This window comes from Tribolium castaneum, chromosome 5, assembly GCF_031307605.1.
Source record: "Tribolium castaneum strain GA2 chromosome 5, icTriCast1.1, whole genome shotgun sequence".
NCBI lineage: Eukaryota > Metazoa > Arthropoda > Insecta > Coleoptera > Tenebrionidae > Tribolium > Tribolium castaneum.
In genome coordinates, this window is record NC_087398.1 from 184,216 (window position 1) to 200,977 (window position 16,762).

At 37.8% G+C, this 16,762-nt stretch overlaps 1 protein-coding gene across 2 annotated transcripts; it reads right to left on the reverse strand.

Moving 5' to 3' along the window:
• Positions 1-606: 606 nt before the first annotated feature.
• Positions 607-4,621, reverse strand: LOC135266354 (uncharacterized). Of its 2 annotated transcripts, XM_064356909.1 has the most exons (3): positions 4,225-4,619; positions 2,977-3,772; positions 607-1,168 (listed from the first exon to the last, which is right to left on the reverse strand). In XM_064356909.1, the coding sequence occupies exons 1-2, from the start codon at positions 4,601-4,603 to the stop codon at positions 2,979-2,981; spliced, it is 1,173 nt and encodes a 390-aa protein (XP_064212979.1). In that variant the 5' UTR covers positions 4,604-4,619; the 3' UTR covers positions 607-1,168; positions 2,977-2,978. The 2 variants fall into 2 exon arrangements, with proteins under 2 accessions (XP_064212979.1, XP_064212978.1); XM_064356908.1 differs by having other exon boundaries at positions 607-3,772; positions 4,225-4,621.
• Between the last annotated feature and the right edge of the window lie 12,141 nt (positions 4,622-16,762).

Here is a 16,762-nt window from a genome sequence, read left to right on the forward strand (position 1 = left end):
CGTCCTCTAGATCACTATGTAGATGTTTAAAGCTGTTGCAACAAGCACATCTCGTTTTCTCAATAATTTTCTATATTGTTACAAGAAATTACAAGATTGGTAAAGGTAGCATTACAACAAAAGAACAATCCTTAAGTATAAAATGTAAAGGAATATTCATAGGGTTCACGTGAGAACTGCATTGGCGAAAATCTCTTTATGAATGAGAGGCTTATTATAAAATGTCGCAAAAACTCTCGAGGTTGCTGACCACCCGGCTGTTTTCCTAATTAAATCGAGGCTTATCCCTTTTCGCGCAGCAGCTGAAGTGGCTGCGTGTCTGGTGCTGTGCGCCGTGTATATTGAGGTATCCACTCCACTTTCTGCTAGCACCATTTTAATCCATCGACTCAGAGACTGCGTTGATGCTGGATGAAATGGCTTCCGGTGGGTCAAAAACAGTCGAGTCTCACCAGACGACCGGAGCAGCTCGGTTCTTTCGAGATAACATGAAAGAGTACTAACGACACAGAGCAGCGGTTTTTTCTTAAATTTCGGGAGTCTTAGCAGTGGTTGAAATTTGTGGGGACCAGATGTTTTAATGACATCAGGAATTCTAATTTCTACTCCCTCCGCAGAGAAAAGGATATTATTAATTCTGATAGCAGCCAATGTTTGTACTCGGTGGGCAGTGACAAGCGCCATAAGAGTAGCCAATTTCCGTGTTATGAGCTCCAAACTCAACTCTTGGTTGGCCCCCAAGCGTTCGAAATAATCTAAGACCACTGCGGGGTCCCACGTTACGTCATATTTGGGTTTCGAGGGTTTTATTCTGTAGACCCCTCTCAGAAAACGCTTTATACGATGATCCTTCCCCACTTCGGGTGATAACAGCAAGGCCAGTGCAGAGCGGCACGTGTTTAGCGTATTGTACGAAGCTCCTTGATGAAAACGACAGGATAGGAACGTTAAAATGTTTTGAACCGTGAAGTCCAAGCAGTTGTGACCATTCCTTTGGCAGAACTCCCACCATAACTTTTAGCTCGCAGGTGTATTGTTTCAGAGAGCCTTTGGCGAGGGAAGACAGGGTTACCTTCGTAGCTTCGCGAGGGACGCCTTGTTTCCTTAAACCTTTTTCGACAAGAGTCCTGCCACCAGGGAAAGCTTCTGATGCAGAGGGTGAGGTACTCTGTGTGAAGTAAGGAGTAAGTTAGTATCGGGTTCAAAGAAAATTGGCTCTTTTCTGAGAAGTGATGTAAAAATTGGAAACCAAGGCTGTGTTGGCCAGTATGGCACCACTAGAATGCCTCGTGCTCGGTCAGAAACAATTTTTTGTAGACAATGAGCTACCAAGGAGAAGGGGGGAAAAGCATAAAATTTTAAGTCTGTCCAGGGGACCGTAAAGGCATCCACTACTTCTGCCTCTGGGTCTCGGAACCAGGAAAAGAATCTTCTACACTTAGTATTATTGCGAGACGCGAATAAATCGACTTCGGGAATTTGGAAAAATGTGCAAATCTTTCTGAAGGCGTATGGTGCCAATTCAAATTCTGTTTCCGGAGATAACCGCCGAGACTCCCAATCGGCTTCGGTGTTATGAGAGGATTTGATATAGGATGCAAATATCCACAATTTTCGTTCTTCACACCACTGCCAAATTTCTTTGGCCAACGCATGAAGATGTGGGTGTTTAACACCCCCCATTCTGTTAATATAGGCGACTGCTGTAGTATTGTCAATCCGCAGAAGAACGCAACACCCCGATAGGTTTTTAGCAAAACATTTGAGACCAAAGCTTGCTGCCAACAGCTCCAGAAAATTAATATGTTTTGATCTTTCTTTTTCATTCCAATGACCATGTGTGGACTCCCCTCCACAAAAGATCCCCCAGCCTGAGAGCGAGGCGTCACTAAAAATTTCTAGTACAAATTTTGGGGGCAAAAGAGACTTGCGGGAAGAAATATGGACCTCCCACCAGTTAAGATCCTCCCTAACATATTGCGGAATGAACATAATTTGACTGTAATTGCCGTGAGTGTTCTTCAACGCTAAATATTTAGCTCGTTCTAATGACTTTGTATACAACTGACCATAGCTAATAGCCGGACATGCAGCTACTAACGTACCAATCATTTTTGCGAACTCCCTAACTGAGCATTGCGACTGTCTTTTAACCTTCTTTGCAAGCTTAGTGATACATTGTTGTTTGTCTAGCGGAAGTCTCACCGTCATATTGGAACTGTCGTAGATGAAACCGAGATAACGAACTGTCTGATTGGGAGTCAATTGACTCTTTTCATAGTTAATAAGAAAACCCAGTCCTTCCAACATTTTGCAGGTCATTGATATGTTGTGTAAGCTTTGCAAATATGAGTTATCCATTAGCAAGAAATCGTCGAGGTATAAGACCGACAGAAGATTGTGAGATCTTAAATACGCTACTAGGGGTTTCATTAATTTGGTGAAGACATACGGTGCTGTGCTGAGGCCGAACGGCATACAGGTATATTCATAAAGTCTACCTAGGAAGGTAAAGCGAAGATATTTTCTGTGGCACTTTTGGATGGGAATGAGATGATAAGCATCTTTAAGATCTATCACCGCCATAAAGCAGTTTCGAGAAAGCAATTTGCAAACCACCTTGTGGTCTTCTATTTTAAAGTGGGTGGTTTCTACAAAGTGATTGAGCTGTTTTAGGTTAAGAATTAACCTACTAGCACCGTTTTTCTTGGGCACAAGAAAAACATTTGATACAAACTGCTTTGGCTCGGCCGTGCACTGCCGAATTGCTCCACAATCTAGTAATTTGTTTAGCTGAACTTGAAGGATAGATTTCTCCTTGAAAGACCAGTCGCGTTCTTTTGGAGGTCTTTCTTGATACGGTTTTTGGTGAAAGGGTATGGCGTACCCCTGTGTCCATGATAAAATGGTAGGGTCCGAAGTTATTTGACGCCATTGATCGGTGAAAAACTTTAAGCGACCGCAGTACGACCCTACCTTTAATGTTTCCTCCTCGGAGGTTCGGTTCTCGACGTTCGAGGCCGATAATAAGGATTGCGTCGCGTTTGGTCTTCTCTCCCCGTCTTCGGTTGTCGTTTGCTCCGCGATTGATTGTGTCTGCCTCGGCTCTGGGAGTATTGGCGAGGCAGACTCTTCGAGTTTAAATTATATTGAGTCTTTCCGGTGTTGATCTTTGCTTTAGGTATCTTTAATTCCTCGGATGTCTTTTCGAGGGCGCGAGTCGTCTTCATACGCTCGCTAAGGTTATCACCGAAAAGCCACCCGTCGACCGGTGTTTCCGTCAGTGTTGATTTAAAGGTTTTATTAATGCCTGCTGAAGCCAGGATTCTACGGGATTGGGACTCAGCAAAGTGGACGGAGGCCAGGAGTTTCCCCGCGTCACCCAGTAACTCGATTAGCTGTGAGGTGGTCCCTCCTTCTTCTTGAAGACAGAAAGTAAGGGCAGTACCAACCGCCCCCATTGCGGCGCCCAATTGAGCTTGCACGTGGGCAAGTCTCTCGTCCCGTTCGGAATGCTGCTGCGTTATGGCCCTTTTCACTTCCGCATTCAATTTTGGGGCTTGGACCAACTTACAATTTGCGATTGGAGGATATTTTTGTAACAAATCTTTGATTTCTTCCGTGTCCAGGCCTTTCTGCAAGGTTTGCTCCCAAACTTGCGCCACTTCTTCGTGAATGGGTTTTCCCATCATTTCCGATGGGGGGCTTTGAGATCCCAGCATTTTCCGGATCTCTGGCGGCAATTTCTTGAGGGTTTTATCCTCCTCATTCCCTGGAAGAGGACAACAAGGTTTAAGGTTAGCTCTCGTTATCCCAAGGGCAAAAATAACGGGAAAAACCAAGGAAACACTCGTTGGGCACAAGTTGCCAATCAAAACTCGTTGACTGGATTTGAAACAAGGACGGAAGAGTCCAAGACTGGGTAATATTCGCGCCCTCCTCAAAACTCGTTGAGTGAGGCTCCCGCCCGTCTGCGTCAATGCAAGTTACTCAAGTCTCGTTGAGACAATTGCATAGCATTGGAGACTCAAAACTCGTTGAGTTATTTGCATTGCATTGGGTACTCAAAACTCGTTGAGTCCAACTTACAGTCGCATTGAACACTCAAAAACTCGTTGAGTGTGATGTGATTCCATTCTGTAGGTTACTCAAAACTCGTTGAGTTACGTAATGAAAAGTCGTGCAACAGGCACTGTAACCTTCAAAATAATTTCTGAGACTCACCCTGCACTGATTTCTCCGAGTCCGGAGATGTGGAACGTTCCCCCTTGCTGCTTGAGGAGCGATTTGAGCTGGTATCGCTTCCACGTGGTTGGTTACGTGTACTATAATGGCGGCGATTTTCTTTCAACCTTTTCTTACCGGTAAGGCGTTTGACGTCTTTTAGGGCCTTCTTGAGTTGTTTGCGAATGACGACCAGGTCAGAGCCCTCCGACGAGTCCGATGAGCTCGAAGACGAACTGCGTTTCCGTTTTTTACTACCCATTTTCCGAAAACGATGTGCACCATCCGACACACAAATGAGTAATGACAAAGCGCCGCGAGAGGGAGTATCAGGTGACAGGGCGCGCAAATTTATTTGCTTTGAAGTGTGTGCTACCATCTAACGGAAATGGGTATACTACATAGTGATCTAGAGGACGAGGCGCGAAATATAATGAAATATAGTTGCGGTTAGTGCAGGTAGTATTAGGCAGTAAAATGGTATCTTTCGCGTGACATTATAAAGCCGTTTGTAAAGCAGATCACATTCTCTGTAAAACGTTAGACGAGCGTAGAGTGCATTATGCAAAGTGTATTTTAAAATGTAACATTATCCAAATTTTATTTATTTATTTGACAATAGGCTCACGTACAGCCGGAGTTGTGGTAATACAATTTGAGAATAGTGAACGGCGATCTGTCTCCGCGGTGTTCTTGCGATCTGGGGGAATAAAAGAGGGATCTGTCCCGCCCCTTGTCAGCTCCCAAAGTCACTTTTACATTAACAACCTGCAACATTTCCATCTCTTATCCGGCGTGTTTCGAAAAATTCGATTCTCGCAAACGGAACCGTAAGCACGAACAAGATCTTAAGTGTGTTCCAGACAGGCGACGATTCAATTTGAATCATTTTGAATATGCAAACTTGTCGTTAACTCGATTCGAGTTGTTAGAATGAGAATGAACAAAAATTAGCTTCCGTATCAACATTTTATAGCGTGCAAACAATTACAGAGAGACACGAAAACATGCCCAAAAACAACACCTAATAAAATATTAAAATGTAGAGATTGTGAGTTATGTAAGTTAGACCGGCACATGACTGCGCCAAGTGAGCTAAACTTGTATCAACGACAAACTGGACATTCGCACGCAATGACATAGATTTCCGCAAGAAACGCATTTTTCATAATTATATTCCCGTCTGCTAATGGGTGAACTTTTTCCTTCCTCCCTCGGCTTAAGTGTACTAGTGTTTGAAATGTTTTTCCAAAGCTACATCAACTGACTTGCTAAAGCAACATTTTCCAAACAAATTACGCTTAACGATAAACATTTAAACGTAATAGTAACCAAAAACATTAATGTCTCTCGACTGCATCCGATACGGAAACTACACAAAGATTCGGTTCTCTCTTTTCAGTCTGTGGGAGTAAACCGGACAGGACCATGTGTGAATCCTGTATGGATACGGAACTGTAACAGGTCACAGGGGTGGAATCTTTTCTCATACGTACTTGTAAAAGCGGTTGGCACACTCTGGTGCCCAATTATTGCTTGAAAGAGCTGACCTCAGTGAGCAAACCTTCAGGAGGTAATGTGATACGACGCTGTTTTATTGGATTTTGTAACAAGGAGCGCATAAGCTACAAAAGCTCGTTTACCTCCGTTGTAGTTTTAACACTAATTAATAACTTCTTTTAAAAATAATTCATAACTAAATAAATGCCTACTGTGCAACAAAGTTAAATAATGACCACACATCAGAAAATTCACACTATGGAGAAAAAAGAACTCGTACAAATCTTAATGAAATGTCGTCAACGCATAAGTACTTACTGTATCTCTATTATTGATTCCTCCCTGTTTAATTAAAAATGAGAGAACGGTTTCCGAATTCGATTATCCGATTGTAACCGTTATGATGATTGTATTACCGATGCCTTATTTTCGTAAATAATTCTAAATTTCGCGACTTTATTGCAAAAGTAGTTAACATCGCAAGTCGTAAAAATAATTTATTTAGAAATCCCTCGCCTTAGACACACATTAAAATGATCATTATGTGGAATTGCAAGCAGCATTTACAGGTCGTAATGTTCGCCTTGAATAAACTATAGTATCGACAAGCGGACGATAACTTGACGAATACTTCTTCAGTTCGGGCAATAAAATTTAACGATCGCATTTATTGTTCAATTAACAGTGGATAAGTTGTAGTTAGACAAAACGCAAGTCCCCAAATTTCGATTTCACGCCTTTTTAATAACTTTGAGGCCGTTGCAAGTGGATGAGTACTTGAAAATAAGAGAGAAAACTGGATTCTGCACGGTAGTTTGCGTGTTTGTCTGCCTTCTGGGGTCTGGATAGCGAACTCGGCGAGTGAGCCTCAAGGGGGCTATAACACTGAGACCGTTGAGTGATAATTATAGGTCACGTGAGGTGTAATTGTCGTCATTACTCCACTCAAATTCACTTCGTCTTTTTAGAACTGTCTTTGGAAGTTTGCGTTTGAAGCGACTTGGTGATGAGTCAAGTTTTAAGAAGAAAAGCCACAAAAATGCATTTTAATTAAATAAGAAAACCAACACTTGCCAAAATGAAATTTAGTGTAAGCTAGTAAATCATATGTGACTTTAGTCGGCCCTTGAGGTCGATTTTGAATTAAATTATATCAGTAGGTAGTAAAATTCATGCGAAATAAAATTTGGCTACATAGCCAGAAATATCGGTCGTATATGTCACATGCGTCAATAAAACGAGATAAAACATGTAGTTGGAGGAAGCTCTTAAATATTTGATGGAATTAGATTTGCACTTTGAGCTCATTTAAAGCGTCGGAAATTAAGTAATTGTCGCTACTAGCGGCTAGCCCCTGCCGGTCTACAAATGTTCGCTCAGTCGAAATGTTGCGAGCGAGGTCGGAACAGTACGAACGGAGACCATAACGGACTTCTCATTTCAGCTGGGCATATTGGAATAGTGGTTTTTATGGAAATATGTTGCGCGTGGCTGGGGCTTCGCCCCAGTTAACTAAAAGGAAACAAACCCCACGACCAATTAAACTCGAAAACGTGGAACTCGAAACGTGGAATAGTGTTTTTTTATGGAGCTAGGGTGGCGTACAGTTCATAAACATAAACACTATTCCACGTTTCGAGTTCCACGTTTTCGAGTTTAATTGGTCGTGGGGTTTGTTTCCTTTTAGTTAACTGGGGCGAAGCCCCAGCCACGCGCAACATATTTCCATAAAAACCACTATTCCAATATGCCCAGCTGAAATGAGAAGTCCGTTATGGTCTCCGTTCGTACTGTTCCGACCTCGCTCGCAACATTTCGACTGAGCGAACATTTGTAGACCGGCAGGGGCTAGCCGCTAGTATTGTCGCTCTGCTAACGAAAATCCGCACAAAAGCAAAATTCCCCCAAACAAACGGCACCAGATTTGAACCGAGCGAAATCATGCAATATTAAAATAATTTAAAGCACCATCGTCCCGCCTCGGGTAAAACTGCCATAAGTAATGCATGAAGTTTGCGACATAAAATATGTCTCCGCTTATGCAGAAGAGGTGAGCTTACAGCTTTCTGAGGCGTCGGAAGGCACTCGGGATTTGTCATGCACGTTTTCGACGGTCACCGGAAACACATCTCAACATGCATTAATTCCGGACAAGGAATGAACTTCCTTTTATTTGCACCGTAAAAACGATACCGGAATTTTACATCGGAAAACGGAAAATCTAAAGTGTCGAGGCTGACGTTATATCATGTGCGAGGACTTGGACGAACATGCGAGATGGCTGCTGGTGATAAAGCCGCAAATATGGCGATGTTGCATGATTATGCAAGTGCACACGATATAATACCATCCAAATTATTTTATTAATACTGCGACCAACACAATGTTGCGAGAAATTCGTTGGTTTTTCATTGCAAGACGCGGTAAATGAGAGATTTAATTTAATTTAATTTTACTTATTACAATTCTGGCAAGTTGAGTTATTTGCGGAAGAATCATAAATTCCTAAAAGATATTGACGCCTTATCAATAATCCACAAGTATTTCATATAAAAGTGGCATCTGAAAACTCTTCGGTCGTGAAGTGGTCCCGAGTGTTCTATGTTTAAAAGTTGGTATCAAAAATTGTCATATCTTTGTATATCCTGAAATATCTGTTTAGGAGTAGGGTCCCTGCAGAGACGTGAGCTGAGGGACATGTATCGGTTTAGTCTGATATAGGTTGGTTGCTCTGAATATGTCATGAAGCAAAATAACAGACCTGCTATATTTCGACTTATAGATTACCGAAACGTGATCCTTATCTCGAAGCGGAAAGGAAAATCGTCAAACCCTTTTTAAATTCGTGCGTTTTCGAACGTTTCACCGCTGCGTGTTTTTAATATCGCATTATTATTATTACTGGTATTGGTCTCCGATGGATAAAAACCTTGCAAAAATGGAAACGGACCAATCTCAAGGGAGCCTCTACGGACATCCTTCCAGTTTACTATCAACCCGAGATATGCGATCGCACTTTTCAATAACTCTAAAAGGCGAAATTCTGTCTCTTAAACATCTACTTGAATGATAAAATGGGACCAGTGGCGGCGCAACCAATAACTTGTGATTTTGACGCTTTTTTTACAACAACAATGCAAGACAAATCGCTTTGAATCTCAAATGGACGTATTTGTTTGTCGAGTCTGATAAACCCAGCGGGAAGAATAGCCGAGAACAAGCACCAAAGCGTAGATATTCATATATAAATATGTAAACTTTCCATTTAGAAAATGGTGCGTCATAATAAATTCAAGAGCGGACAGTCAGTCTGTGGATGTATACAAGAACATCCCCTATTTCTATCCGTGAATTGAGCCCAGTCGAGCCTTCCGGACGTGACAAAATCTCCGTTGGGACCTTAAAACAGGCGCTCCTAATGATCGTCGAAATTATTATCACAAACGATTTGTTGCTCTTTTAAATCTTTCAGCAATTTTCTGCATTGTTACTTTATTCGCGCAACACCACCACCACGAAGCACATATTTTATAAAATCCAATCTAAACTTCAGGAATGACAAAGTGGCGACCTTATAAATATGTGGCCATATCTAGGCAGGATTATGCCGCTATATTTTAAGGGTGTCGTCTGAGAACGCTGCACGAGCACTCCTTAAGAAATTCCAAACCAGACTCCTGAAATTCAGCGCCAAATTTACATTTTCGCTCTTTAAAAATATAACATTTTTATACAGAAAACAAGCCTGCGCATACAATCGATTAATAGTTGACTAAAAAAAAATATTCTAAAAATAATTTTTGTGATTAAAAATAACTACTATATTATTATTATTATTATAGAGTTTGCGCATCACAAAGGTTATAAACTTCATTATATTATAAGCTTCTTACTCGGTTTTCTATTGGCTAGATTAACACGTTGCTAAGTGGAAAAGACTATAACACTTACAGCGTACGGTATAAACAAAAAAAACTCTATATTATTATATCTACTATTAAGTTATACACTACGTTTTTTGTTGGGTAGTATAAATAAAATGTAGTAAAAGCTCTTTCTCTTTCATAAAATATAAATTATGTCTATCTTTTACTATTACAAATAACAGTTATTTACCTAACAAGTTTGGAAAGCGCAATTTTCCCAATGAGCATTTTTTTGTAATAAATCTCTCAAAAAATTTTTTTTTATAATTTATTTTTTTTTGCCAACGGGATGGTAGCAGGTCAAACAATCAAAAAATTTACATGAACAGTCACTTTTCATAAAAAAAGAGTATTGTTTCCATCTCAACGATAGCGATACCAATAGCTAGCACAAATATCCAGCTATCTAAAAGCTATGAGTACAAAATAGTTATTTATTTAACGACTTTGAGTGTAAATCGAACGTTTTATTTTACGAATGGATTATCATCAAACCTCGAGTGAAAACGAATGGTTTATCATCCACGAGGGAAAATAAATGAACCCATTTACACAAAAACGAGTTGAATACATTTTATTCTATGAATTATTATTAATCTCAACAAGGCTTAAAATTGCTTTAAATCTGTTAAAAATAATCTGACGTTTCGTATTAAGAAACGTCAAACAGTTATCAAAAGTGCCTTATATAGGAGAAAAACCGGAAATTTTAATAGTGTCAAAGAATAAATTAACTTAATTTAAAATGCACTCACCGCTCTTCTCGTCTCATAGCATCATCTTCCTTAAACGAACTAACTGAAATAAATAACAACAAAATTAGAACAACGTGCCGTTAAATTTATTACCGATTTAATGCAATCATTATTCTAAAAATAAAGTATTTGAAACTAACCCTTTAATCCGGATTATTTTGCTTCTTTTCCACCTAGAAGTCCATTCAATTACAACACACTAGACACCACACCGCACTCACAAACAAATTTAAAACTTTTATTTAACCGAAAAATTCTTATTTTATTTAAGACGCGTCCGTTCGCCACAAAATCAGCAGCAAACTGAATAAAATTAAACGGCCCAATATAATTGTGTAATCTGGAAGATAACCAATAGCTGCAAGGTGGAAACAAAAAGGCGCTTGATGATTCACCAATTTTTGTTACGACTTCGTCAAAACGCTTTTTAGTGAAACCTTCGAGAAAAATATACAGGGAGGCGTTTCAATTATTTGTTTTATAATTTTATAATTAAGTAATTTTATTGTTGTGCAGAATTTACTAGAGTGTTGACAAAAACTGGCACCTATGTGACAGTCAATTGTTTCACGTAATCTGGAAAACAATTATTTATTATAAACCAACATTGTCCAAGACAAGAGATATTTGTTACAAAAAATTTTGTACCTATAACATGTTTGTAAAGCAATTTCCCACATTCGCACTACATTTGACCCTCGCTGCGCTCGTACCGCAAACATGCGGGAAATTGCACTTTCCGTAAATAACTGATTAGGTATTTGCACCGAATTATGACGTAATTGTGACGTCATCGTCAATTACACGGCCGTTTAAAATACAATTTTTCCAAACTTTCTCACTTGGTGACTATTTCTTTTTTAAAAGTTCAACGGTGCGTTTCGAGACAAAATAAAATTAAGGGGGTCAAAGAAGATTATTTAAAACCGGCACAACAATGGCCCTTGCGAATCCTATAGGATTTGCGAACATCCCCTAGTTATTCCTAATAGATTGGTGTCTTAATTTTGTCGAAAAACCTCCGTTCAAAACTGCTTCGGTGTAATTGACGTTAGTTGAAATTATGACCCCAGTCGTAAAAGTGCAATATTACATTTTGTAGAATAGAGGAAATTGTTAGTTGAAATGGTAATTTGGAAAACACGCGTATATGAGATGACGTCTCTAAGGACAGGGTTATAAAATATGAAACAAAATTCATAAAACGACGAATCCTGCGCATCTCATCAAGACCTGTGTGGCTTGATGTGTTTCAATCATCGATATTATGTCGAAGCTCGGGACTCCCGACACCATTTCTTTTCTAACGCATTTATTTGCCCTCGTGTATGAAAAGTGCCCCCGGTCGTTGTTTTACAACATAAAATTTCACGCTCCAAGACAGCTTATAGTTCACACCACAAACAATAGTCCCGTGATTGGCTAGGGATAATCCAAGCTTACAACGACGATTGACAGGATCCTTGACGATTTACCACAACATACCCTAATATCCTTGGGGCTGTTTGAGCAGTCAATATTAGCAAAGCTCGCTCTAAAATCTATACGTGTTAAGGGTGTCCTAACTAAAAATAATGTCTATCCATTCTCTTAATTATGTTATGAAAGTTTGTTTTGACACAAGGAATAAATAGACAATGTGCCTCGTAATGTTTTCAACATACTTTATCTGATTTTGTTCCAATTTCATTAAATTTCGGCGGTTTTCTCCATTGGCGGCACGCAAAGTTAAGACAGATGACACATTTTTACATCATTTACATATTACCCTACGAACTTGTCCCTGGGCGTACATAAAATTATAACTTTACAACTAAATAACTTAATGCACACAAAGTTTTTTCCTAGCAGTTAACTTAACAAATTTGTATGTACCTGTGGTAATTCTCTTCTAATACGCATTTCAGCAATTAGGTATTAGTAGAAAATGTAAAAAAATAAACAAAAACAAAACAAAATATTGTTAAATACGTTTCAATCTTAAAAACATTCAAAATTACATAATTAAAAATAAATAAAAATTCTACAGCGACGAACGTTTTTAAAAAAATTCTGTATAAAAAATAGATTCAATATTTAAAGAAAAAAAAGTATGAACATTGGTTTGCTGCTTTATCATTATTATCACCACTTGCAAATTTCCTTGTTAAAAAAAATTAATAGTGATGATATAATTGAAAGTACCACAAACTAAAATTAATGAGATCGAAAATGTACTGAATTAAAGAAAGCCCTGAAAGGAAAGTGTAACTTTAGTCACATATCTTTTCAAAACATGATGTTGCAAAAAACAGTAAAAAAAACTAAGAAAATGTCCAGAAATACTGTTAGCAAATAAACAGTTTAAAAATTCTTAGAGAAATTTTTCCCGAAATTCTGCTAGGCATCATTCACCAATTAAATATTTTAACTTCCAATTTATTTTTTCACTTGTTAAAATAGCATTCTACAATGTAGACAGCTTTTTGTTGGGTAGTAACATCATTTTGAAATAATTTAGATTAACCAAGAAACTAGTTTTTGAAAAATTCTTATCTGTCAATTTTTCACATGTTGCTAAAATTCCGCAGACACTGCCTACTCTAATTTAGTTTATTTTCAATCTCATGTTATATTCACACACATATTTTTTCTTTAAAAATTGTATCTACATTTCATTAAAAAAAATTAAGTACAGAACAGTATCGCTTATTTACTTTGAATGCGTATATTTAGTCCCTTTTTTCTGTTGCCCTTGTCGTCACAATAAAATTCCAATTTAACCAAAAGCAACAACACAAAAATCCACTTAGTTTAATAAATAATATGCAAATTCCGCTCATTACCGAAACCTCTAATTAATAAATCGCATATAAACAAATTATGCCCCAATATATCATGTCGTCAGGATGACACCACAGGGAGAGAGAGAAAAGGGTTAGGCGACAGGGCAGGACTCAATTCCGATGAGACTAGCATCGAACATTTGCTTTACATCACAGCATTTCTCTTACTTTCACAATTCACGTGTTAGAAAAAGAGAAAAAAATGTTTTTTTGCATCAAGCGATTGAAAATCTCACGCACATATGCAGTTATCCAGACCAGCCCATACACATTTTAAAATATTGGATGTAATAGAGGTGAATTTAATCAGTACAACGTGTATGGATGTGTGATAAGGCTGTCATTTTAAAAGAACGATAGCACCTACGGGATAGCGCGTTTTTCCCAATAGAAATATACTAAATTTATTCACATATTTGCATTATGATGTTATTTTCGTATTGGCGTAGTATTAGATTACGACATAATAACACAATTGCTTTGCGACATTAATCGGAAAAAAAACTCGCCGATGACTGATCTGTTATGTATTTTTATGGGGTTGAGGAGGAGAATAATTGCGATGAGCATTTAACGACAGAGCGTTTTGTAGAGGTGGCTAAACCACCGCGAGCCCATTCACAGAAGGGTCGGAAGCGTTAAGCAAATATTCAGCGACTTCCGAAGGGTCGCCCCCTGCACTATATAATTAACCTTTTTATTACACAACCCTTCAGGAAGAAGAAATAATAATCCGGCTTGTGTGCTTATACGAGGGAAACGTTTACTAATTTAATGAAACGCATTAGAGACTTTACTGTTTTATTCTAATTTCTGGAACTGGTTGGTATAAGTGTTATTTTACACTTGACAATTATGATTACTTTGCCTTAGTTGCGTGAATGCTAACGGACGAACACGGTTTTTTATTGAGGTGTTAAATATGGAATTAGAGCCAACAGCAAGACCTTTTTTCGAAATAGGGCTTTAATTATTCGGACTTATCACAATAAGCGTTTCAGTTACTGTTATTGCTGCCTTTTCAGGAAACCATATTATCAAGAGTACGTTTCACAAATACTAATTAAAATATTAACAAATCAAATAACATTAAACAAAACGTCATGAATTAAATTTAAAAAAAATGGATTAAGTAATACGTAAATTGAAGTAAAAGTGTTTTATTGCAATAAATTCCATTACAAAAACTAACAAACACACAACACGAACCACATTTTGCCAAAAATTTAAAACTAACTAAGCTAAATCAGAAAGGTTAAACACAACTGTAAGATATAAATAATTTTTGTAATAAAAAAATTACTGAAAAACTTGGAAAATTTTAAAGATAACTGAATAATGCCCCGTCTGCTGGGTGTTGAGTGTTTTATCCTGAAACGGTGAGGGCGGGTCTGAAAGTGAAAAGTGTAAGTAAAGGCGTTCAAGAGTCAAACAGACATGAAAAAATCGTCTGCAATCTTTCAGAATCTTTATATTACGGTTGTTCAGACTTAAACTTATGTTCTGTCAGTGTTTTCTATGCTATGTATTTGTAATGGAAACGCGCTCTGAATTATTTAAATATGTTGATTTTTGCTATAAACATTTTTCAGGGGACAAATAGCCACCTTAAACAAACTGCAATAACAGGCAAGACTTGAATTATTAATAACTCTACTTAACGCTTGATTTTGAAAAAGTGGGAAACCAACTAAAAATAATCAATTCGATGCGAATCCAAGGGGTGCTAAATAAACTGGTGTAGAACAGAAGGCGACAGTAAAAGTTAAGACGTTATACATATTGATAGATCAATTGGATTCGAAACGATTACTCGATAAAGACGACCTCTAGGGGAAACAGTACTCCATTGGGGTGATCCATAGCACGACTGGGCCCCTTCTATACCCATTTGTATTCCCTTTCCTACTCCGAAAATCTATTACACGGCCTAGTGCAATTGCATCGTTGAGTTCATTGAAATATGGAGAAAAACGGGCGGTGCATAAAATATATAGGGAAAAACGCTGAAAAATTATGAATTTTCACTTTTATAATTTGAGACAAAATCAGGGTGTTTAAGTTTGTTGCAAAACCAAACCTAAAGCAAAATTTTGCAGTTTCGAGATTGCGCCAAGTAAGATAAGTAGGTAGCGGTTGGTGGTGTGCATGTTTTTATAATGTTTCAATCAGTTTGATGGAAGCTTGGAAGTGAGATATCAGGTTGAGATTTTTTCTTGGAACGATTTAGGAGAAAATAAATGCGAAATGTTTCACGGCGTGTGTGAAAAACATTCAAAATGTATAAAGACGGAGCAAAATGCAAATTGTAATTACGAGCACAAGGGGGTTGAGGATAAAATTTAACGTCAAGTCGTTAGAAGGCTAGTAAAGAATTAATCAAGCAACATTTTGCTCGCAAAATCATATACACGTTAGTATCTCTAAAATTCTAATTGTCCGCCGTAGCCAAGCTTGTTACCAATGAAAACACAAATTCGTATGCAGAATTGCGAAACGCAATTAGTTCGCTGAAGAAATCTACTCGTTCGCTTTGTTTAATCGCACACGCCAGGATTTTCCCTCTCATTTTCCGGAGCCCATATTAGCGGAACTTTGCATGTTTAATGAAAATTCGCCGCTAAGTAACATTACAGTTTTACACTCGACTGTCCGCTTTTTTAGCGCTTTATTTTTGCGTCATATTGTTAGGGTTTAGTGATGGCAAATTTATTATGTGTCTCTAAATATGAATCTTTCCTGAATCTCGTAACAGCATTTTTGGCTCGATTAGCATACGAGACGAAACACTAGATCGGTATCCTAGATATCAGACTTTCCCAATCACTATAATGAGATATTTAAATTGGAGTATTCTGTCTAATGGGATTAGGTGAAGTATGGTGGCCACTCCTGCACGCTACTGACTAATTCATTTTTTATCAGTCGGTTTAAGTGAACGACTAAATCATTCGGAGACGCATTATTTAATATCAAGTACCAAAATAAAATTAAAGACTGGGTGTAAAAATAAAATGAAAAAAAAAAACAAAACTAAACAGATTCGATAACATTACAGGTTTAGGTTTCATTTACATTTAAATCGCATAATTATAGAAAAATAAAAAAAAATCGTTTGACTCCTCAAATGCTAGAAATTTTGTAGAAATGTCTGGAAGTATCATCACAAACTAAAATTCAATATGTATAAAAATTATAGAATTACAAAAAAAATAGAACAACATTTGAAACATGATCGGACTGCGTTATAATAGAAATGTAACATTCTAGAAACCGATACTTTTAGACTTAAACTTTTGCAGTTGTTTGTTCTTGAAACCTAGAATTTGAACCATAAAAATGTTGAATTTAATTAAAATTTAAAAAATTCTAACACTTTCCCTTTCTGGAACGTTATACGTAGTAGCATAACGTTAAATTAAAACGTTATTTTAAACACTAAAGTTTCACAATTTCTAAAAACAGAAAAACTAGAATTCTAGAATCAGAAAAACACTACATATAAAAATTCTTCTTCAGATTTAAATTATAC